This window comes from Mauremys mutica, chromosome 1 (assembly GCF_020497125.1).
Source record: "Mauremys mutica isolate MM-2020 ecotype Southern chromosome 1, ASM2049712v1, whole genome shotgun sequence".
Lineage (NCBI taxonomy): Eukaryota > Metazoa > Chordata > Testudines > Geoemydidae > Mauremys > Mauremys mutica.
Window position 1 is genome coordinate 315,721,486 of NC_059072.1, and position 25,265 is coordinate 315,746,750.

Sequence of the window (25,265 nt, forward strand, 5' to 3'; positions counted from 1 at the left end):
CTGCAAGGCCTCGCTGCTAAAGCACCTACAGTGCTTGCCTGTGAGATGTGGTACACTGGGAATGCTACTGGCACCCAAGGGGTTTGGGGTACAGAGTAACTCCAATAATAGCAACAACATAAATACAACATATACTGCATACATTTTGCAAATACTTTCTATTAGCATTCATTCTTTACAGCCTGCCCCGGGACATAAAAACAGCAGATTTCCACCTGTATCACAAAAATATTTTGAATCAAAATATAATTTCATATTTTACAACAGTGTTAGAGCTGTAACTTTCAGTAAATTGGCAATAATGTACATTCTATTAGCACAGTTAAAAACAACATGAGCATATGCATTTCACACAGCCTATTAACACCTATTAACAGATGCAAAGGCTTGTTAATTTTCAAAACTAAAGTATTATGCTATGTTTAGATCTCACAGTATTTTTATAATAGTGTTCTGTTGTTTAAAAATTAAAATCTCATTGCTGTCGAGTCATGGCAAAAGCTACTATCGATGCTCTCTTCACAGAAGAGTGTTAAATCACCATTTACAAATAAATATCGAACGCGAAAAAATGCCATCTGTACCACACCCTGATTACTGAGGAGGAGCTGAATCACTCTGCAGGAGCATAGTGCAAATGTTACGCAAGCCTTAGGGGAACGGTGTCCAATCTTGGACCATTGAAGGGCCATTTTGGCAATTTTCAAGGAGTCTGAGATCTGCTCCTAATGGCCATAAAATGAAGGAGACTGCTGAGTCTATACCCTGGCATGTGCTCAACCTGTAGTTTGCTTGGGCCATGTTAAAGGTGCGGAATTAATTCACTCAGAGTTATACAGTGTTCTGAAAAGGTAAAGCACTTTATAAGCACTAAGGTGTTATTTGGCCAAAAACTTTCCTTTGGTCACTCCTGTATTAATTAAAAAGAGATTGCTCAGTTTTAAAACAGCCTGCATATGGTACTAAAGTAGATAGGATATTGTGGGAAATATTTCTGCATATATTTATATTGAATCCATGAGGTCAGTGTTCTTCAGTGGTATTTAAAGTCAGTTTTGAAAGTAAGAGCACAAAAGGCTGTATTATTTCTACAGGTGCCGGCAGCATTATTGTATGGGATAATGTTTCTCTTAAGTCACTGAAATGAATCCCTGATTTACTTACACTAGATAGTCAGTAAGCACCATTTGAAAACTCAACATTTGCCACTCACTGACTACAGTATCACCTAATCTAAGTATTGGAAGAACCTGCAATGGTTGCAGATACTTAATCAGCTAATTTGTTTAATGGTGCTCGGCCTCTACTGATTTCAGAGGTGGAAATTTTCACTGTGGTGATTTTTAAAATGGCACAGCATGATCGTCTGGCTGATCACACGCCAACCTAACCATGGAACTCTAAACAATCCTATACTTAGTCCAGTCCACACCAAACACATTTATCCTATTACTACTTGTGAGAAGCCTTTATACATTCTTACTACAACTGGTCCATCCTAAGTGTCTTGCTCTGTATAAATGCAGTTTAGGAATTAGGTTGTTGTTTTTTCTATGGCGCAGGTTTTATTACAAGTTGTTGTTTATTACAAGTGATTGGTGCAATCACTGATGTAGATAAATGGAACAGACATGTCCCCTGCCATCTTTTTGCTGCTCTATTTATGTCCCCCTCGATGGGAATGCAGGTTTCAGGCATTCTCGCTTCGGGCCTCTCACTGCGCCCAACATTTCAAAATGTGGCTTTACAAATGACTAGCTCAAGATAGTAATGCATTCATCATACCAAGGTAGTGAACTAGCCGCATGTTAAATACACATTTTAAATAGCCAACCAATGGGGAAGAGAGTAGGAATATAAAATACTTGGTTTAGGTTAGGATTTTCAGAGGTGCTCAGCATATGCACACACACAATGCAGTCAGTGAGAGCTGCACATGCTCACCTACTCTAAAAATCAGGCCCAGTATTTATTATTCTAGCCTAGTTATAGCAAGGAAAACTAGCACATAGATATATTTGGCCATGTAGACATTAAATAGTGTCCTTTTCACCATCAGTTGAGTTTTCCACCTGACACCATGAGGTAAGCTATACATTAAATATATAAATAGGTGACTCTTTACAATGAAATCTATATAGCTCTTCATGTAGTCATCAAGAACCATCTTTTTGTATTACAGTCCATGCAGCACCGTATGGCAGCAGGTAAACGTAGAAACAACACACAGTAAAGTTTGAAAATATATTCTCCTTCAGCAAACCTTCCCAGGCTAATATACATTTTCTATATTTTATCACCTACCCAGAATTTGTCACCTGAATCCTCATAGCAATATATATAATATATATATATATATAATATATATATATATATATATATATATATAATATATATATATATATATATATAAAAGTGCAAATGGAGACTCTTGTAAGTCTGAAACTAAAATACAAACATATTAATCACTATGACTGAATAATAATTATTTTCTATTTCTCTACATAACCTAAATAGGAAAGAAATGTAATCTAGTTTGTAAATGAAAGTAGGCATATTTCACATATAAATTTCAATTTACAGTAGATAAACATTCACATTCAATACAGCAACATCAGCTTCTGCTAGATAAACTACTTATAATTGACACAGAGCATATTAGATTAAAAAATCCTCTCCAGTGATGAACATAACTCACGTGGCAATATGGAAATAGAAGCATAAATGCATCTGAAGACAATGAAAGCACGGAGATAGAGAAAACAATCACTGTTCTGCATTATGCAGAGTGGGCTCCTAATATACTGATTCGTAAGTCAGATTGGAAAAGCCCAAAGGTAATTTTGCCTGTCTCTAATTTCTATGATTCTATTAATAAACAGTGTTGCTTCTTTTTGCTAATTTATTCCACTGAGAGAGAAGAGAAAGTCGCTCAGACATTCAATGGGATTTCTGGATCTGAATGTTATCCAGGCCTGATCCAATTCCCATTACAACCCATGGAAAAGACTCCAATGGAAGTTGGGTCAAGCTCTTAGAGAATAAATAAGTGAGCTTCAGAAGCAAGGGGTGCAAGACTTAAATCTTTGGCAAACAAGGCAGCAGGTTACCAGGCTAGAGGTGTGAAATTTAAATGCTTAAAGCAGTGGTCCCCAACCTTTTTCGTCTCCACGGATGACCGTGGCGGCAGACGAGCACCCGCCAACAAGTGGCAACAGCGATAGGCATCGCTGCCGAAATGCTGCCAAAAATCTGGATGACGCTGCTTGTCGGCTGCATTTCGGCGGATGCTCGTCTGCTGGCCAGTACACAGGTGCATTTAGATGCCCTCGGCGGGTGCCATGGCACCCGCAGGCACCGTGTTGGGGACCCCTGGCTTAAAGCCTCTAGACCCAACATAATTCAAACTCAAACAAATTGTTGGGGGAAGGTGCACAAGTAGGAGGAAAAGGTTCTGGTTACTAGGTGGTGGTATGGGACCATGCTGCATTTGCCCCCTGCACCCTCATAAGACATACACTTTCCTGCTTTCAAGCACAGCAAAGGTCAGTGCAGTTCTCCCATTTGTCAACTGGGAGCACCCCAGATCCTTCAGTTACTACTCTCCCCCCTCACCAAACAAAATAAGACCCTTTAATCCTCTTTAACTCTCCCTCATCTCCAAGGCATGGAACCTACCCTCAGTGTTTAACTTGTAATGAAAGAGGTGCTGGGGCTCAAGCAATTAGGTGCCAGGGTTCAAGCAATTTTTTTATTTTTATAACTGATGCAGCAAGCCCAGAGGTGCCAGGGCTATGAACTACCAAGCCTGGAGGTGCTGGGGCTCAGCCCTGGCAAGCCCTGGCATAAATTAAACACTGCCTGCCCCCTTGCCAGCAACCACCTTTACTGCCCTCCAAACATGAGTCAATTCCCCTTGCTGCTGTTTCCCGATGGATTTGTCAGGTTAGACACAGCAAGGCGGAGCTGGGTCGGCTCCACAGCCTGGAGCCAGGACAGTAGACTGGCAGGGTGACAGCACCAATAGAGACAGAGCAGGTAGGGAGTGTGGGACCAGCAGCCTGCTTTGCAGTTAAGTGATTTACCCAAAGTCACCAGCACAGCAGGGAAAAAGTTCCCCATCTCTTCACTCCCTGTCCTCGGCTGTAGCAAGAAGACTCTCCTTTCCCTTGTGGTACATATAGTTGTTGAGTCTCTGCTTTCCTGATAATTTAAATCATGTGTTTGTTTGGTATCAGGTGCCATAACACCTGGTTTGGGGAGATGGTTTCTTTTGTTTCTCATCAATCTTTCACCCTGAGAACTCTACATCTGTATTTTTCCACTACAATATGTCTTAAAGTAAAACCAAACCCAATTTACATCTAAGTTAATACCTTTGTTTGTGTCTCCACCATCAGGCTAATTGCAGGCCTTTTTAAAAAATACCTTTACCTGAGTGGAAAAAAACCTGCCCAAATAAAGGGCCTCAATCAAAGTTCTGAGATAAATTTGATGACAACAATCAAGAATCTGTCATAAACCAGAAGTACTAAAACACAGAGAAGGATTTCAGGGCCCTATGTTCACAATCCATTTTCAACTTCAGTGCTTCACAGTACTATAAAGTGCAACTGGTTCCCTAGTATTGAAGTGATTGCAACCTTGTGTGCCGTTATTTCAGAATTCTCAAGGGAATGCAGATGAAGGAGTAGCGAGTGCTGGATGCGAAGGGGCAGCACTATTTATACCTTCTTTCAACCCTCCTAGAGTAGTAAATAATGAAGAATACAGTAACAATAAAAGCAAAAAATATAAAAGATATAAAAGCTAATAAAGATTTTCTGGTTTGGAAAAGGTTGCATTCAGGGCACAAGACAAGCATTTCTGGGCACAGTCTATCAGGAGTTTCTGAACTGGGAAAACCATTATTGTCAATTATTTCTCTGTAATGTTTCATGGAAGGCTTCGGCTCATACTGATTAGCAATGTAACGATAGAGGCCGTATTTGGGAGCAGTCCTGTCATTAAAAGAATAGACAAAATATCCCCGTAGGTTGACATTATCCAAGGTGTATGCTGCAAAAGAAAACAAAGGGGAGGGGAAAGGAAAATAAATCAGTTATTAATTTATTTAAGAACAATGCTGTGTGCTACTGTATGTTGCTGAGGAAGTTCAGAGCCAAACCCAGATCTGAACTCATCTCCCCAGAGAGAGAAGCTAGATATGCATACATACAGTACGAGGTTATCATTAAAAAGTGAGCATTGGATGACAATTACGATACAGCGTGATCTGTGATTACCACACAGTTTTTCCTTTTAATTAAAATATATATGGTAATTCTGGGGTAATGGTTGGCCTATTAATGCAGGTATGGGTCTGCTTGTATAAAACAAACAAACAGTAATATACCCATGCACAGACATAAACTTATAGTATAACATATAACTTGTGTGGCCAAAGAATACAACTTCATTCAAGGGAGTGAAACCTAGGGGCATGAAATACATCACACAATGCGGCCAGTGAAATTATCTTTTTAAAGGCATGAAAAAAGCAGTTTTCATAATTTTCTGCACGATATGTTGTTTGGGGGTTGGGATTTTTTTAATTTTCTCTGCTTACCCATGCCCCCAGCAGTGAAGATAAATATGGTGAACACAACCAAGCTCTTTACACAGTGCTTCCAAATGGCAAAAGGGGGGAGAGTCACATGAACCATTCCTGCCCATGGCACCAGGAGAGCATACACACTAACATGGGGGGAAGGGTGGAGTTGGAATAGTCAATGTAACCTTCCTCAATTGGTAAATCCTGCTCTATCACATCAGAAATCATTCCAGGCCATGCTGTGTGTATCAACCCCATCACCTCAAATTGCCCTGTGATTTTGGACTGAGGTGACCTGAGTCATTAACTGAGTCAGTAAGGTACTTAACCACAAGTCTAGCTTTAAACACATGAGCAGACCCACTGAAGTCAAGTTAGGCATGTGCTTAAGTACCTTGCTGAATCAGGACCTGTCAACCATGGACTATTCAGCTGACATCATCTCACAGTGTATCTTCAACTCACATAAGTAAAGTTGTGCATGTGCACAAGTGTTTGCAGGAGAAGGCTCTTACTGAAAAGTACAGGCTTCTTGGCAGCAGGCCATGCAGTTGCAAGGAGAGTCAGCCTGGGGTGAGGGCACTGGCAGTAAATTGCCCCTTAGCACAGGTAGGGAATATCCAACAGCAAATATTGGGATCTGAGAGTGTATTTTTATATATAACTTTATTTACGGGCATTCAAAGTTATTATCTGCCACAACTGGTGGTTCCTTCACACATTCCACTAGAATGATCAATAGTTACTCTTTTTCTTTGTTGTAAAGTCCTGTACTATCCAGGTACCTGTAGGCTGGAAGGCCCAGAGCCTCAAAGGTATTTAGTCACCTAACTCCCATTGGTTTCAAAGGGAGTTAGGCACCTTAATACCTTTGACCATCTGCACCAAAGCTTTTAAAGGTTGGCAACATGCAGCTTTTTAGCAGATGTCTCCCACTGCACACAGGGCCGGTGCAACCATTTAGGCGACCGCGGCGCTGGCATTTGGGGGGCGCCATTTTCTTTGGCAGCGACCGCAGCGGTCGGATCTTCAGCCGCCCCAGTCCCTGCCAGCATTTAGGCGGAGGGAGCTGGGGCAGGGGAGCACGGGGAGGGCCGCCTGCAGCAAGTAAGAGGGGGGGCAACCTGCTATAAACATTGCGGGCACAAAACTGGCATCTAACCCAGTTTCAGTCCTAAGGGAAAAAACTGAAAAGAAAGTAGATTCATTGCTGGTGCAAATGGAGGTTACCTACCTGTAACTGGTGGTATCTCAAGATGTGTGGACCAAGCAGTGTCTGTTGGTCTGCCTGCACCGTAGCTCTCCGCATGCACCGAACCAAGGGCATAAAAGGCAGCACAGAACGTGTTCCTCCAAAAATGGTCAAATTTAAATTACTGCTCATGCCCCAGCATAAACCACAACTGTCTCAGCCAGCTGGGCACTATAAGGATGACTTGAGCCCTGTCTTGATGGATTTTCTATAGAACCTGTGGTATTAAAGGAAAGGGAGGTAAGGCATATCTCAGGTGATCCTTCTGGGATAGCAGCTCATTGTGTCCCATCGAGCACTTGCCTAGGGGAAGTTTCTTGTTCACCTGTGGGACAAAAAGATTGCAGGACAGCATTTCCCATTGAGTGAAGACCTTGTTGAGAACTGAATTGTGAATCTTTCATTTGTGGTTCATGGAAAAATGTCTGGTGAGACTGTTCACTAGGTGAGAACTGGTAAGTTCTGCACCTCGGTAAGTGTACTCCTGAAAGAGTTTATGATGGCTGATGCACCTATTCCAGAGGTTGACTGCCTCTAAACCACGAGGGATCTTGTTCCCCCTGAAAAGGAACCAAGAGGAGGTTTATGGATAGGACTTGCCAGAAACTTAATCAGGTAGCTGCTGTGAATAACATCCAGTAACCCATTTGTCGGCAGTTAGGGCCTTCCAGTTGCAGACAAATTGAGTAAGGCAGCCTCCAAAAATCTGAAGAGGGGAATGATGTGGCATCAATAAAGGGAAAGAGGTCTTGACAGTCCTATTAAAAGAAACTCTTTGGCTGAGGGTCAGAGTAAGATGCAGTGGTAGATGCTGCAGGGGCTGCATTCCTGGGATGATAAACCTTCGTCTTTTACAAGGTGGTTCCTGAGGACATTGATGCAAACAGGGCTTATACCCCTATACCCTTGTCTGTGATGTTTTCTCTTGGGGGTTGGGGTATAGATCCTAGCAAGCAAAGAATTGTTCTAAAGTCCTTGAGGGAGTGGAGAGATTCGTCTGTCTTCTTGTGGAACAGACTGATCCTATCAAAGGGCAGATCCTGGATGATACTCTGCATCTCTCTAGGAAAACCACAAGTCTCTCCCCATAACAACCTCTGGAGGCGTTGTCCGCAGCATTCACCATGACCTGGAGAGAAGTTCTGGCCACCAATTTGCCCTCATCAATTAAGGACTGAAAGTGGGCTCTATCCTTTTCCGGGACCTTGTCCTTTAAATTTAGAAACAGCATAATTGGTAAAATCATATTTGGCTATGAGGTCCTGATAGTTTGAGATCCTGAACTGGAGGGAGGTGGAAGAGAGGACTTTTCTTCCCAGAAGATCAAGCTACTGCTGTACCTTATCAGAGGGAGTAGCCATTGGTCCTTGCTGCCTGGATCTCTTGGTATCATTTGGTAGCTTAGGCAATGGGTGTGAGAATAAAAACTCTCCCCTTTTGGACTGAACAAAGTCCTTTATGGGATGGCAGAACAAGAGGCGGGGGGGTGCCATGCCATCTTTCCTGGGTCTATAATGGCCTCGTTGATTGGGAGGGCCACCCAAATGGGACCACAAGGCTGCAAAATGTCCAGCAATCTGTGTGAGGCCACTGAACTTCCTCAAGTTTTATCTGCAGCTTAGAAGCCATGCTGTGCATGAGCTACTGATGTTGCCTGAAGTCATCAGGCAGAGATGGAGAAAATGAAGTTACTGCCTCATCCAGTGAAGACTATAAAATCACCCCTGGAATTGTCGGAACCGGCGGAACTGGCGTTCTACCAAATACTGCGATGGGGCCGGTTGGTGTTGGCGGGGCAATGGTAAATATGGCTCATGTACCGAATCCCATGTGTCTACATGGGCCCCAGTAGTGCCAGTAGATGGGATCAACTGGCAGGGTAGGACCCCACGGCATAAAGTACCACTGGTCCCATAGCCAGTCATATCTGGCCAGGACCCTGATCTTCTACAACTGCTGTCCAGGGCCACCTCTACCTGGTACCACAGAGACTCCTGGGGAGCTTCAAACTCATCAGAAAAAAAAGTCTGGATCCTGGACTACTGGCAGAACTGACAGTACTGATGGCTACATAACTAGCCTGGCAAGCGGGATGGGAGAATGACTCTGCATCCTTGGGGTAGCCTCTTCCTCTGGAGGAATAATGTCCAGGAACAGAAATGGTCCTGTTAGGAGGGGTGAATGAGGATGGGGAGAGCAAAAATATCCTCCAGGGAGATGTAGGTCTCAGATCACCCTGGGTGTGGGGAGAGTCCATTGGTGAAGAAGTCAGATCCATCAGCGGCTGTGTTGTTATAGGCACCATGTCAGCTCTAGATATGGATGGGAGCACCAGAGGCTGTTTGTCTTTAGCCTTAGCCATCAGAACTGGTGCCAGAACCAGAGGGTCTGTAGCCTTGCACATCACTTTCTCTTGCTGAGGAGATTTATTCAGGCCTAAGTTCTTAGCGCCTGTGTGTGCAGGCTCTCCCAACTTTGATGGGGTTGGAGAAGGATCCTTTCTCTTCAGGGCTGGCTTCAATGAAGATGGTTTGTCCCTATGCTTACGAGAGTGCCCCTTACCGTCATGGGAAGCCTTCTCTTTAGGCTTAAAAGACTTAGCTTCCATTCCTGAGCTCGTGCCCAGAGGTGTGCTGCCTGCTTGATGAGTTTGATATACTTGGGGGGTGGTCTCTGACCAAATCTGATTGGAATCTCATTGTCTTCTCCATCAAACCTCAGTCCCTGAATCTTGTAACTTCTGGGGGAAAGGAGCACCAGATACAGCTCTTGGCTTAGATGTGAGCCTCATCCTGGCAGTAGAAGCAGTGTTGATCTTCATCACTCACAGCAAAGGAGTGAGGGAAGGAAACACAGTTCTTGACCCTTGGGCATAATCTCAGCCTTCTCAGGAGAGAAAAATTCCCCCAAGGTGGGAACAAGAAAGGGGAAAACAACAATCTAACTACACGGTACCAGAAATATACGATATATTTACAGCAATGATGCAGCAGAAAGGTGCTAAGGACACCGAGGATTCTGACTCAGACTATGCAGCGGTAAGACGGAAGTGAAGAGGCATCAGCCTGCACCACCTGTTATGCCCTCAGTTCGGAGCATGAGGAGAGCTACAGTGCATGTGCGGACCAATGGACACTGCTTGCAAAAAAAAGTCCAGCCTCAGGCACAGACTGTGCATGCATATCCACTTGTGGAATACACATAGGGACCATCACTCAAAGAAGAACATATCTCTGTTGACTTCATTGAAACCAGAGATAAATGTGCTCTATTACATCTAATGGACACCTGAGAGTGGATTTTCTGAGTGATGCAGAAAGCAGGATTTGTCTTAATTATTTCAGAGAGCTAGAAGTAGGTATGGACCCAAACCAAAATCCTTGCTTTAAATACTCCAGTACTTTGAGAAAAATTCAGGCTGGATCTAAATTTGATTCCAGACCCATATTTTGCAGCTGCATTCTATCCCTATCGTGGGCCACATCAAATATGCAAATCCCAACACCCCACAAACTTTGGGATCTAGGTGCAACTTTTCTGCACCCTAGTTAGGTGTAAATTGGCCAGGGGGAAGATTTGGGATTTGAAATCAATGAGCCACAAAAAGGCAGAAATCTGTTCTAGATGGTGGAAACAGTGTAGGACAGAATTTACTGTCCAATACAAAGATCTATGGGGTGCGGGGGAAATCACAAACATTCTACCATATAGGATAGGGGTAGGCAACCTATGGCACGCGTGCCGAAGGTGGCACGCAAGCTGATTTTCAGTGGCACTCGCGCTGCCCAGGTCCTGGCCACTGGTCCGAGGGGCTCTGCATTTTAATTTAATTTTAAATGAAGCATCTTAAACATTTTAAAAACCTTATTTACTTTACATACAACAATAGTTTAGTTATATATTATAGACTCATAGAAATACACCTTCTAAAAACGTTAAAATGTATTACTGGCAAACGAAACCTTAAATTAGAGTGAATAAATGAAGATTCGGCACAGCACTTCTGAAAGGTTGCCGACCCCTGATATAGGAAAAGCAGGGGATGGCTGCAGAAAACAAAGAGGCTAATATTCAAATAATAAGTGAAAGAAGACTGTGGATAAATATTGATGAGGAAACCTTGTCCTGAATTCTGAAATGGAAAGCAAGCCAAGAAAGATTACTGAGAATTGGGTTGATGTATTCCCACTCTTGGATATAAGATATTAGATATTTGCTTCATATCCATGGACTATTTTTGCAGATATTGGATCGGATGCGGATACAAAAGGGCTCTACCAACGTGTGCTGCTGCCGCCACTGCTCAAGCCCCCTAAGCAGCATGCGATGCTATGCCTCTTACCCCAAGCCCCCCATGCCACCCCTTACCCTCAGTCTCTGCCCTCCCACCGTCTCTTGCCCCCCTGCCCCACCCAACTTGCTCATCTCTGCCCGCAAGCCCCCCCCCTCCACCCCGGTCGCTAGCCCTTAGGGCTTTTAAATGATGGGGCCTGGCGGGCGGAGTGGGGCAAGTGCCTGTGCCTCAAGCCTGCTCCCTGGTAGTAGGGGGGGTATTGCAGACTGCAGGCCCCATAAACCCCTAATCTGCCTCTGGCCCCCTTGTCCCTGGTTCCAGCACCCCTGACCTCCTACCATCCAATAGGGAATTCGCTTGGCAGCTTCCCTATACCCAGCATGTGGCTCCCGCTCTGCATTTTGCATCCCAGTGGTGATGGATCTCAAAGGTGGGCAAGCAGCTGGCTGCAGCTCATAACCTATGAGTCACATAGGCTATGAGCTGCAGACCGCTGCTTCCTTTGAGATCCTACTTCCAGAGAAGGTGGAACTTGAGTACAAACCTCTCATGCCTTATGCGAGGCTTGCTGTATCTCCATATAACTGTGCAAGGGAGAACATACAACCTAGAAACCCATATAATGCAGCAACCACACCACCACATCTCATCTGTCTAAGGGAAATAAAATCACTGGAAATATCCCAGGCATGTAGCTCTTGGAGGCATGATCTGGTGCAATATTTGCTATGTTTTGTGCTGCCTGTACGAGAGTATTCTCCATCCTGATGTGCTGTTCACAGGCTGCACTGTGTCACTCCTTCCAAACACAAACACAGCTGTGTCCTTCAGTGATCACCAGGAGGTGCTGGCCCATTTACAGTGGTGAGCCTCTGATATAGGAGGCTGGCAGGGGTCAAGAGAATCCACTGGAAATAGTAAAGGTTTAATTGCGGTGGGACAACTTTGAACAACATATAAAAGAGCAGGACAAATGGAGCAGTATTTCATTTAGCTGAGAGAGGAAAAAGCTATTTCTGAAACACTGCAATTGTCTGATTAATTTGGTTACTTTACCTATAGCAGATATTTTAGAATACCGTATCTGAAATAAAAAATATTTTGCTTTTTACTCAGATCAATAGCAATAATATTCTTTTCTAGTTGATACAACAAGATCAAACCAAAGGCCAATTTGGCATCTTCCTAGGAACCAGAAACCATGGTGCATAGAAAGGGAGAAAATGCAGTCTCCCTCCCTATCGATACGTGGGCATGGCCAACAGACCCTACAAATCTCCTTATGCAATCTATTTTGAGTCATGCTTCTTCACAGATCACGGCTCCTTATTTAAAATGAGGTTAGCCACAGACTGCCTATTAGAAACCTATGGGCTGAATTTGGATCATGAGATGTATCTTATCCACCCTGAGATACAGAGGCAGTAATTTAGCTAAAAAAAAATGCTTAGTAGATAGATGACTAGTTTCTGGATTGATTTCTATCATCAAGCCTATTCAATCATGCTAAATTTAGCCTTGTAAATTTATTTCCAGGTTCCAGGCACTAGACTAAGCAACCCAAACATATGGAAGAAAACAATAAACACTACAAACCGCAAAAATCACAATTTAAATGTAAGAAGCGTCTTCCAGTTTTCTAAGCACAGGACTGAGGCTAGTAACTCCTGAATTCTCATCCTGGCTCTGAGAATAACACTTTCTGTGACCTTGGGCAAGGTGCTTAACCCCCTTGTCCTAGTTTCCCCATCTGTAAAATAAGGTAGCAATATTTACCTGCCCTCTCAGAGGGCTGTTATGAGAATTAATTAGCTCTGTTTGTAAAGCGCTGAGGATTAAATAATGCTACGTAAGTGGTAAGTATGATTATTTATTTGGCAGAGATGTGCTTACACATAGTACGAGACACATACAAACACAGCCCCTACCACAAGAATCTTAGGGCCAGATTTTTAAAAGTATTTAGATGCCTAGTAGACTTTTCAAAATCATTTATAGGCTAAATGCACAGAAGAAATTAGGCACTAGAACAGGGACTTAGGCACCTAGGTCCTTCTGTGCATTCATGCCTAGGTGCCTAAAACGCATTGATTTCAATGGATATTAGGTGCGTAGATGCTTTTAAAAATCCCAGTAGGCACCTAAATATCTTTAAAAATCTGGTCCCTACCTCATGGAAGCACCAAGAGTTTTGGAGGGATCTGAATGCGGGAAGAGTAAAGGAACATCTACACTGCAATCAGCATGGACTTCAGTGAGATCTAGCCGTCCAAATGAGTACCCAGGGTCCCAGGTAGGCTCCTGCATGATGAAGCCCATTCTGCTGTGGATTCACTGCAGCTAATACACACACTAGCTACATTAAAAGCTAGCTCAGGTATGTCTAAACATGGTGCAATCACACCTCCTACTGTAGTGCAAACATACCCCAAGAGTTCATTTCAAGTGTATGGACAGTGTGGAAGAAAACATGCGGCTCATAGACTTTAAGGTCAGAAGGGACCATCATGGTCATCTAGCCTGATCTCCTGCACATTGCAGGCCACAGAACCTCACCCATCCACTCCTGAAATAGACCCTCTAACCTCTGACTTAGTGACTGAAGTCCTCAAATCATGGTTTAAAGACTTCAAGCTACAGAGAATTCACCATTTACACTAGTTTAAACCTGCACGTGACCCATACCCCATACTGCAGAGGAAGGTGAACCCCCCCCCCAGATCTCTGCCAATTTGACTTGGGGAGCGGGAGGGGGAGGAAATTCCTTCCCAACCCCAAATATGGCAATCAGTTAAGACCCTGAGAATGTGAGCAAGACCTACCAAGCAGATACCTGGGAAAGCAATCTCTGCAGTAACTCAGAGCCCTTACAATCTAGTGTCCCACCTCCGGCCATTGAGGATTTTTGCTACTGGCAGTCATTGATGGGCCACATGCTATTGTAGGCAGTACCATCATACCATCTCCTCCATAAACTTAAGCTCAATCTTGAAGCCAGTTAGTTTTTCTGCCTCCACTTCTCTCTTATGGTAGATGTATGAAAGCAAGTGTAAGGTCTTGATGGCAAGGGCAAGTTTTAACTTGATACAGAGAGCAAGGAGAGCTAGTGCAGAGATGTGAAAATGGGGCTTGCGTGTTGTGACTGGAAAGATAATGTGTGTTCTGGATGGGCAGTGGGAGTGATACCCTACATGACACAATCACGTGAAGAAATAAGGGAATGCGCAAGTGTTTTAGCCAGCAGAAAAAACAGGACGGACTGAATTTTTATAAATTGTGAAAGACGTAGTGGCAAGACTTGGTGATGGCCTAAATGGGAGGGGAGAAGGAGGAGGAATTAAAAGTGACCCCCAGCTTGGAAGCATGAATGACAGGCAGGATGATGGTGTTGTCAGCAACCACAGAGAAAGTATTAAGAGTTTGGTTTTTGCCATGCTTATCTTGAATTGGAGACAGGCCACCCAAGATGATGTGCTGGAGAGATGGTCAGATATGTAGCACTGGTCAGAAATAGTACGCAGAGGTAGACTCGTGAATTGGTGTGAGGAGAGGACATCACCCATGAACAAGGTGTAGGGAGAAAAGGAAGGGACTGTGGACTGAGGCCTGTGGTACTCAAACAGAGAGGGGGAAGAGGAAGAAGCACCAAAAGAGATGATGAAAGGAGCAGTCGAGGGGTGGGGAGGAGAGGAGGAATCTCGTGAGCAGATTTTGAAGCTATCCACACCAGTTACTTTAAGATATATTTTTCCTCTTCTGCTTTATTAAGAACATGTGGAAGTAGATCTGACTTCCTACTGCTTAACAACAACAATGGATTTATGTACCATAGAATAAGTTATCCATTATAAACTATAGCATAACTACATTAGATGCTGTTAGAGGCCAATTTTTTTTCAATCATACACTATGCCAAAATTTATGCTAGTACTTTCAGTGTATAAACTTTGCATGGATTCCTTACCTTTTAAAGCTTCATTGATATAATTTTGTATGTAATATACTCTCAGTTTATCTTGAACCATATTCTGATCATCATCAATTCCATTGGCTGTAATATAAACAGGGACATCCCCATACTTGGATTTAACCCACTTGAGCATTTTGCGCAGTCCCCAGGGCACCACTGCGGCTCTGCTTGGGGAGTTCAGCCATGTGATGTCTTTTATCATTTGAACTTGAAGATAGTGATCATACTTCAGTGCATCTTCTTTTTCCCAGTCCACAAGAATAGTAGTGTAATGACTTAAGGCTAAAAAATCAAATGAGCCTTGGATTAATTTCTTTTCTTCTTCAGAGAAATAAGGCAAGTGGAAATTGTATAAATCAATGCTGTTTCTTTGGTGAAGCCATTCTCTCATCACATGTGGATAGTCACCGTTCCCAAAGATGGGCTCAGCAAGCCAGCCAATGTCAAATTCTAGAACTCTATCAGCAACTTCTTGGTCATTTTTGGAAAAAGGACAGGCTGGCTCTACCCAATCAGCTTGCAGAGCTATAGATATTTTACCTTTCTGAGATCTTCTAAATTCTTTGTCATACAGGTGCCAGGCTTTAGCATGGGCTTTCAACAGATTATGCCCTGCAGAGTATGTCAGGTTCCTCACATAGGGTTCATTCATTGTAATCCAAAATTTGACATGGTGGCCAAGACTTTTGAAGCAGAGCTTGGCATACTCAACAAAGGCTTGAACAGTCTCTGGGTTCTCCCAGGCTCCATATTTGGCTAGCACAACAGGAAGCCCTTGGTTCTCAGCCATAGGTTGCCATAAAGCTACAACAGGAGTTATATTAACTCTGAGAAGTTCACTAACAAAACACTGATAATAGTGCAGGAATGTGTGGTTGATTTGAGACAGGTTACCCAAAGGGAGAATCAAAGACCATTTCAGTGAAAAATGAAAATGTGTGACATGCATTTCCTGCAGCAGCGAGATCTGGAGCCTGATGGCAGCAAAGTCAACACAATGACGCTTACGTTTTGGGGTAGCAACTCCATCAACTTTAATAAGCTTCTTAGTGTGGTGAACATCCCACACGTATACATTAGTGTCAAGGAATTGGGTGGGGGTTGTGTCTACCTAAGAAGGGAAAAGAAACACACAAGATTCAATTTGTCAGTTCTGATTACATAGAAAATTCATATCCATCAGACAAGGTTTATTAAAAGATAATCACAAGTAGAATATTTCTTTTAATTGATGCTGCCTCCTAAGATGAACACCTTTTTCCTTTTAGCATCTCCCTCATACACCTCTGATGCTATCTCTGACTCATATGAATGAATGCATCTTAATATTGTGAGGTCCAGAAAATGACAAATATATATAGCACCTTCACCCGACTTTTATAAAAGGCAATGTACTAGCGTATGCCTTCTGTTTACACTCTCCCCACAATGTTCAGTTCTGTGAGGGAAATCAGGGGCTGCTCAGGGACAAAAGAGCAAATCCAGAGAAGGAGAATACAGCTAAGTCTGTATTAATTTTTAAAATAATTTCTTAAAAGTTTAAAAGGCTATATTTTAGGTCTATTTGTACACTATACATTACCATAAATAAGCCTTCCTTTTTCCTGTAAGGTGGAACAAAATAAATAATAAATGAAACATGAAGAAGAATTAAACAGTTTCCTTATTTGAACCTGTGCTAAAAGAGAAATATGTCTCTGAGCTTGAGTTTCAGCATGAATACAATTGACAGGTAAGAATTTTGCTTCTTGCTAAAGAAATGTCCTTTAACTGCACTAGCATAATGAACTAAAAAGTGTCATTCCTTTACTTTTATGACATTAAATTGGTTAAAATAGCATGCTGTTGATTTCTGAGTCATATTTTTGCTTTGACATCAGAGTTATGGCAATGTGCATCACTCCAACAATAAGCAAATTTTCCATGAATCTTTTGGGCCTGAGAGCTGGGGAACACCTGCATTACCCAATCAATGAGAGTCATACAACATCACATCTTCATTTTTTCATAAATACCATGATCATAAAAAGGACTCTAAAGGGAGGGAAAGAGTTACTTAGAAGATTTTATTATGTGTATTGTTTTTTTCTCCTTCCTAGTCCAGTTTACCTTTCAAAGGAAATACCCAAACTATAAGACACAGTTCCTACATATACATCTGCCTATGTCCACTAATTTTCTTCTTAAATTAACCCTCTGAGCCTAAGTTTCCCTGTCGGACCTTTTGTTTCAAAAGCAGGATCAGCCTAAACCCACTGTTGAGCCTGTAACTGAGACTGTAGAATTGTGCAGAGCAGCTGCAGATCACTTGCTGTTTTCTCTGGAGAGGTCAGTGTTGTGCTTACAGAGGAAAGCAATAAAAAACAGCATGTCAGAGGGAAATTGCTTTTCTGGAGAATTGTCCCTTGTAGATTACTAAAGCATGCATTTCTACTAATACTGTGGGAATGCTGTCAGAAATGTTTTTCCGCTGTGATGCATCTACAAATCACTCTACCTCAGCCTTACAGCACAAAATGTTTGAATATCCTTTTGAAGTGAAAATATCCAGAGTTTGAAGGGTTTTTTTTTAATTGTCTTGAACTAACAGACTCAGTAACTTTACAGCTGTTATTGATCCCAAAGGTAACAGTGCCATTTCCAGTCTCAACTTATTTGGGACCAGAAGGACAATGATTGCTCAATTTTCTTAAAAATCAATGCATCAGGTAAGGAGGTTGCAATGTTTCTCAATAGTGTGAAGTTAGAGCTTACCTTTAGGGTATGAAACAAAACAAAACCAAAAAAACATATGCTCCAGCTCCTAGGGGCTGGAACTAGGGGTGGTTCTGCACCCCCTGGCTTGAAGTGGAATCCATTAAATACAGGGCTTACAGTTGGTTCAATGGCTCTCAGCACTCCCATGATAAAAATTCTTCAAGCACCCCTGCTCTAGCCTTCAGAAAATTTCTGTCTTTGTGGAAAATCTAATTTAAAAATTTTGCTCTTGGATCCAATCTCAGAGCTGAATTTTACATTACACCATTATTGTGGCTACAGAAGCCCTAAAGACAAAACAGAATCTGAGAATTATACGGTCATATTTTCAAAGAGACCACAACCTGTCTATAATTTTGGCGTGTGAAATGAAGGCTTTAATCGTGAAGGGTTGTCAGAGGTAACAGATCTAGCTGGAGAAAAAAAGTGAAAGCTAAGAAGAGGGTCTCAGAGAGGTTGGTTGCTACAAGGGGGCAGTGATGCAGCAGAGACAGAGGCAACACTGCACTGCCTGGCAAGTGAAGAGCACAGCAGAACTGTCCATTCCTGATTCAGTAGTATTTTCCTGTATACTTTCTGCTTTTTTTTAGCACATAATGCCACTAACAATGATGCTGTAGTGCATATACAGAAAACACGAACACATTAGGAACAGAACTGAGCAAATAATAGAGTTTTCAGTTTGGGCGCTAACCAAAAAAAAAAAAACCTACTAGAGGGTGGGTGGGCGGGGGCAGGAGCCTGGTTCAATTCAGAGCAAAACAAATTTTTTCAAAAATAAAAAAAAAGCCAACCCCCCAAAGCCTCCCCAAAAAACCTCTTAGTTTGACTTTAAACAATTTATTTTTGTTTGTTTGTTTTTCAATTTGTTTTCATCATTTTCAGGTGTTTTTTTTTAATTGGGCAAATTTGAAAACAAGATTCCATTTTGAAACAAAAAGTTAAAATGAATGATTTAATATGGTTGAACCAAAACATTTTAACTTCTTTGAATTTTTTTTCCGTTTTTGGTGTCTGTGTGTGGGGCAAACTATTCACCAGATTTGACCCAGATTTGCAAATAGTTTCACAGCCCTGAAAAATGCATTTTTCTGTAAAATTCCTAATTGCCAAAAAAAAAAGTTCACCCAGCTCTAATTAGGAATGGCCTTTAGAAAAACATGAGTAATGATGGTTTTGTGACTTTTAACATTTCCAAATACAAGGGTATATTTAAACAAATTTCTTGCCATTAAAAGGAATAGATTTGGATCACAACAACCAAATATGCTGCTGTTAAAACTATGGAGCTAAAAATGCCACTTGCAATATTTGCCATTTTCATTTTGTGTGGAAGTGTTGAACTTAGTAGATAATGATCTTCCAAAATGATATTTAAATTTGGATCCACTTTCATGGTCACATTTAGGATGCCTGGGGAAAGCTGGGAAGATATTCTGTAAAATGTGCAGCTTTAATAAATTGGTACTCTCACTACATCATTATGGTAACAGATCTTATATCATCCAAGTAAAAATGATTATATACTTGCACAATAAAATTATTATATAAGAACAATTTGGTTGGAGCATCTATTGACTTTGTCATCAGACTTACCTGAATGTAGTTATCAACAATTCCCCAAGCAAAGTCGCAGGGAAACTTCCCATCTATGGGTTGATTCTCAGGCAAAGGCGGGAAACCATTTCTCTCTATTAGCTTTTGGTAGAACAAAGCTGAAGACTTTGGCAAAAACTTCTTGTCATGGCTTTGAAAATCAACATAAAATAATCCACGTCTAATGCTGTATCCTCTATGCCATTCAAAGCCATCCATGAGGGACCAAACGGTGTACCCAAAGACATCAACTTCATCATATCTGATGGCTGAGAGGAAAAAAAGCAAGATGACCTCATATTGCTCATTTTTTCCAGATAGAGTATACCATTTAAAAAACTATTCTAGTATTTGAGCATTAGAACAATGCAGTAGGATAAATAAATAAGGCTTGATTCAAATTCCATTCAGTGGAAGTCCTTCAATTGACTTCAATGGGCTTTGGATCCAACTCTTACAGTTTACATCCAAGAAGTTATATAGAAACAAAAAAGTTACCCTGAGGAAATTATCATGAAAAATTTAAACACAACTTTTTGGTGTTCTTAGGGATTTGCATTAACTATCCAGGCAATGCAGGTGGCAGTGATAATGCTGATGAGACTTTACTCATTTGACTTTACAGACGCCCTCACATCTGTTATGAGAATACCATTTTCTGGTATAAATATCTGGCATTTATTAACCCTCATACCTAAAATAGGTTGAAAGCCTGTTACAGATATAAGGGTCGTACCAGTATTATTATTGTTGTGACAAGTTCCACTCCGTGATTTAATCTGAGGTTTACAAATGGTTTGCATTTTTATAGACATTAAACACTTAGAATCGGCAAAAATGTTCTTAGAGAGGGTCCCGATTCAACAAAGCCCTTAAGTGTGTGTTTAATTTTAAGCACATACTTAAATCAATTCCTATTTAGCAAAGCATTTAAGCACATTTTAAAGTGCTTTGTTAAATTGGGGCCTGTATCAGTATCCAGCACAATTTAGCTTTATCGCCCACCACCATATGTAAACACAAATTGGATACCTATTGAACGTAACATTACCCAGCCTAGTTACACTGCCAACATCTTACACAATCAAATGTCAAAGTGTTCATATTTCCTAGTTTTATTAACGCATCTCATTACAATCAGATATGAGGGACTAAACTGATTCTTGATGTAGCACTGTTTGAACCAATTAAAACAATGGAATTATAAAAGAGCTGAATTTGTCTGTCTCTTTAATTTGCCATGATAAACTCGAAGAAACTGGAATATTTCTTACCCTAAAGCAGGGGTCAGCAACCTTTCAGAAGTGGTGTGCCGAGTCTTCGTTTATTCACTTTAATTTAAGGTTTTGCGTGTCAATAATACATTTTAAAACTTTTTAGAAGGTCTCTTTCTATAAGTCTATAATATATACATAAACTATCATTGTATGTAAAGTAAATAAGGTTTCAGAATGTTTAAGAAGCTTAATTTAAAATTAAATTAAAATGCAGAGCCCCCCGGGCTGGTGGCCAGGACCTGGGCAGTGTGAGAGCCACTGAAAATCAGCTCATGTGCCGCCTTCGGCACCCATGTCATAGGTTGCCTACCCCTGCCCTAAAGATTAGTTCTTTTCTGTTTGGCAAATATTGATTTTTTTTTTTAAAAGCCCTCCACATTCACACAACACTTGCTGTTCTAACAGAGTAAAAGTCAGGATGGATTCACATTGTTAACTAGCATCAGCAAAAATTTCTCTTAGACTAGCATTACACTCCTGCTGCAAGTCAGCAGAGAGAGCTTCTGCATTGCTTTTTGGGCACACCAAAAATTCTCCTAAAATCCCTCCTTAAAAGTTTGCTGATTTATGCCATGTTCCCTATGAGAAGTGAATTAAAAAAATTTGGAAGCATGAAAAAGGTCTCAAATACAATGTAACCATCAAGTAGTGCACATGCCTTATCAAGCAACCACATGACATATTGATATTATTTTTATCTTCTTTCATACTTCTCCCCACGTAAGATTTTCAGGGCAGGAATCATATCTTTACTTGTTTCTGCAAAGGGCTTAGCAAATTTTTGGCATTCCAAAATAATAGTAGTTCTTGTTATTTATGACATTCTTGGTGACCGAGTGGTAAACAGAAAGGGAAAATATAGTCTATAATTTAATATGTTACCAGTAGGCCCTAGTCACACTCAGAGTGCACATCTATGTATATATATTATTAATTTTATTAAACCGAATAAATAAATAACACCTTTTTGTTAACAAGAATACGACTATGTAGTTTCCATACAACTCCACACACACCTCTAACACATGGTACATGCAATAATTAATAACTATAGTACACACTATCCCCCAGACTTCAGATACAACATTGGTTTGCATGTTAATTCAACATTTAGTTTAGCTGTAATAGTGAGGTGTTTGGAACAGCAGCTGAAACAAATGTAGCAATTCCAGGATCTTTTAATCTGGTTCAGAGGCAAATGGAAATCATCTTCACTAAACCATTAAAGGAAAATTCCATTGTAACATGAAAGCTATTTAACCTGAATGAACAGTTTAATTCAGCTACTAATATTTTAAAAACCCTTGAAGCAGATAACAGAGAAATAAACCAATTATAACAAGTTTTGAAGTAATAAAAAGTACAGTATAATAAAAATAAGTATTAAGGAGGATACAGGGAACAGTCATCCCAATAAGTTGTTGTTGACAAGCCAGACTAAAAGAATCTACAGTACTTTGCCACTAAAGAAGTATTAGAAATGGGATGTGTCAATGTTATAAAGTAAGTTGGAGGGGGGTCATCTTTTTAATTCTAGGTTAACAATTGGTTAAAAAAATTAGTTACAATCAAATAAAATCAGTTATCCGGCTCTCCATATTAAGCAAACAACCAGCACACACACAGGATCATTACAAAGCATTAAAATGTAGCCTCCTTCTTTATTTACAGCATACACAAACTGTTACTTCTAGTAAAGAGTACAGCACCAGTTTTTAAAAATGCAGAAATAATAAACTCAAGCAACTCAAAAATAGTACAGTATTGCTGTTGTTGCAACTTAAAACTATCATTTTGGCATTTTTAGAAATTGGATCTCTTTATTAGAAGTAACAGTTCATGTATGCTGTAAATAAAGAAGGGGAGTTATGTTTTAATGCTTTTCCAGGAGGGCTCAGCAAGTTTAAAAGCAACTCTGCATCTTAAAATAACGGTTAGAAAGCTCTTTGCCCATTCTCTGGATTATCCAAATTTTTGATAATCCGATCTCTCTCTCTCTCTCTGTGTATACACACATATAAACACTCTTATTCAGCTAACGTATTAAAACTCATCACTGGAGTTTTCCTGTAATGATTCCAACCAAATCCCATTGATAACTACAAAAACAGCAATGTTCATACAGGGTGTGCATTTGCTCTACTGAAATCAATTGAAGTTTTGCCATTGGCTTCAAGGAGAGCAGGACCAGACCAACAAAATCCCATCCATACCACACTCATTAAAAGGCACTTGTCAACAACTGATAAAAATGAACCTAACTAACTGATTTGAAGTCTCATTTCATAGTGAAAATCTAGATAAATGTTAAAGACCAAAATTAAGTTTTGGAGCATTTGTTTAATGAGCTTTAGTGGGATATTTTCCCTAAGTTTTGTCAGGAGAATAATATTAATTTGTCAACAGAGCTACCTTTTAAAGTTTCCATAATGAACTTCTTGAGATAATAAATATACTTGGCATCATCACGCTTGGTGCTACCAGAGACAAACCAGCTGTTCTCCACAATGAATATTTTGGGCTTGTTATATTCACAGCTTATCCAATAAAGGAGCTGCCTCAGGCTTAGTGATTCCAACTGATGGAATTTCATCTGAGAGTCCAAGAGCTGGAAACTCAGAGTTGCTCCAAAAGAAAGAGCAAAAAAGTCAGCTGTTCCCTTGATGTACTTCTTCTCTGCATCACTGAATTCAGGCAGCAGAGATGAGAGGTTACTCTTCATGCCCTGAGGGTAGTCCCCATCAATAAATATGGGTTTAGCAAACCAGCCCAGCACAAAGTCAAGGGATTTTTGACATTCTTGTATGTCTTGTTCAGTCATAGTTTGAGGTTTTATCCAGTGGGAGCTGAGGGCAATGGACACTTGGCCTCCTTGAGATGGACGAAAACGATCATTGTAGAGATGCCAGACTTTGGCGTGGGCCTGTTGAGAAGAAAGACTATAATGAATGCATCTGAAAATCTGTCTTGAATAACAGAAATGCAATAGCATATTCAACCACTAATGTTCAGATTTGACTAGCAATGCCTTATCCTCACATCCCTAGGCTAAGTCTTATTCCCTTCTCAGTGATGTGGAAGCCAGTATGATTGCTAACTTCCATTATCCTAATCAGAGTAGATAATATTACACTGATCTAAGAAGAGCTTGTTTTGGAAAAGCAGAAAGATCTGCTTAATATGGTGTATATTCCATGCAATGAGTATAATGTTGTTTTTTCTGATATTTTGAAAAATAGTGTTTTAATTTTACAATGAAACCTGGCTTTGTACTTACCTACTGGCATGAGTGAAACTTAGTCTTTGGTTTGAACACATATGTAAAAGAGAAAGGCCATTTTGTTTGATATCATTACTTTTTAAAGTTTTGCTGGTTTTACATTTTATTAAATTGGTAACAAATTACATTTTACAGTATTATTGGCATCATGAGATCTCAAATAGTTAAGAGGTAAGAGCACATTTTAAAATGTATTTGAAAAAACATGTTTCAGATTATATTTTACATTACAGGAGTTTTAGCCTGTTTGTTACTGTTTTAGATTAGGTGTGTAGAAATTGCCAAAAATTACATTATTATGTTTTTAGATAGTTACAAAGTAAGGCACAACTAGAAAGAAAAAAGCTATAGGCACTTCTTATCTGGTAATGTGGAAAAAATCTGAAGGTCATACATTTAGCGGTTAGAGCTGCGACTGGTGGTCAAGAGAATGACTTCAAAACTCTGCCATCTCGGTCCTATATACAATCTTTTAAAATCTTTAATTTCTTTAATTTATAAATGAATTAATAAATTAAATCTGACTTTTCTTGTTCAAAATAAACTGGAGTTTTCAAACAGATTCTGAATCATCTGATTTAAAACTATGGATAGAATCAAGAGGATTTGGAAAAAGGATAGACATGGGTGGGAAGAGAAGCCAGTGCCCCTTCAGACCCTTTATAAATGGGTTTAAGGCTACTAAATCCAGATGGTCAGGAATCTCATAACCCCAACATAACCCACACATGTCAATTCTGCCCCAGCCCATGTCAATTCTGCCCCAGCCCACAAATACACAGAGACATACACCAACACACTCTCTCTCTGCACCAACCTATTCAGCACCAAGTAGGAGCCCCACTCTACAATATGCAGGAAATGCAGAGACATCCATGTATAGCCACTGTTTCCAGCCCTTCCTCAGGATTTAAATGATACAGAAGGCCTTGCACCTCCATCCTGATAAATGTATCGTTGATGCATTGATAATTGCTTCTCACAGTTTCATTTTAAGACAGAATTATCATTCACAGCTTCCAGTTACAATGAAATGCCAGTTTTATTAAGAACTAATTGTTTAAATGTCAGATTGTCATCTCTATTACCATAAAAGATAAATTTAAAAAACATGATTAACTACTGAGGGTTAGGGTTTACTTTTACAGTTCTTACAAAATCTTAATTCTCACTGCTAAGCAAAAAAGCAATTAGAACTAAAAGTACAGTTAAAGTTATGGACAATAACTGACTTCATGTGTGTTTT

At 40.6% G+C, this 25,265-nt stretch overlaps 1 protein-coding gene across 2 annotated transcripts in view; it reads right to left on the minus strand.

Moving 5' to 3' along the window:
• Positions 1-119: 119 nt before the first annotated feature.
• KL (klotho) overlaps positions 120-25,265 on the minus strand; it is a 71,597-nt gene continuing 46,451 nt past the window's right edge. Inside the window, exons 2-6 of one of the 2 annotated variants that reach the window (XM_045016236.1) lie at positions 23,152-23,662; positions 19,463-19,731; positions 16,118-16,220; positions 15,104-15,391; positions 120-5,058 (exon numbers count right to left, since the gene is read on the minus strand). In XM_045016236.1, coding sequence (XP_044872171.1) covers positions 4,721-5,058; positions 15,104-15,391; positions 16,118-16,220; positions 19,463-19,731; positions 23,152-23,662 — 1,509 coding nt within the window. In that variant the 3' untranslated portion in view covers positions 120-4,720. Of the gene's footprint in view, positions 5,059-15,103; positions 16,221-19,462; positions 19,732-23,151; positions 23,663-25,265 lie in introns of both variants that reach the window. The other variant, XM_045016228.1, reaches the window with a different exon arrangement.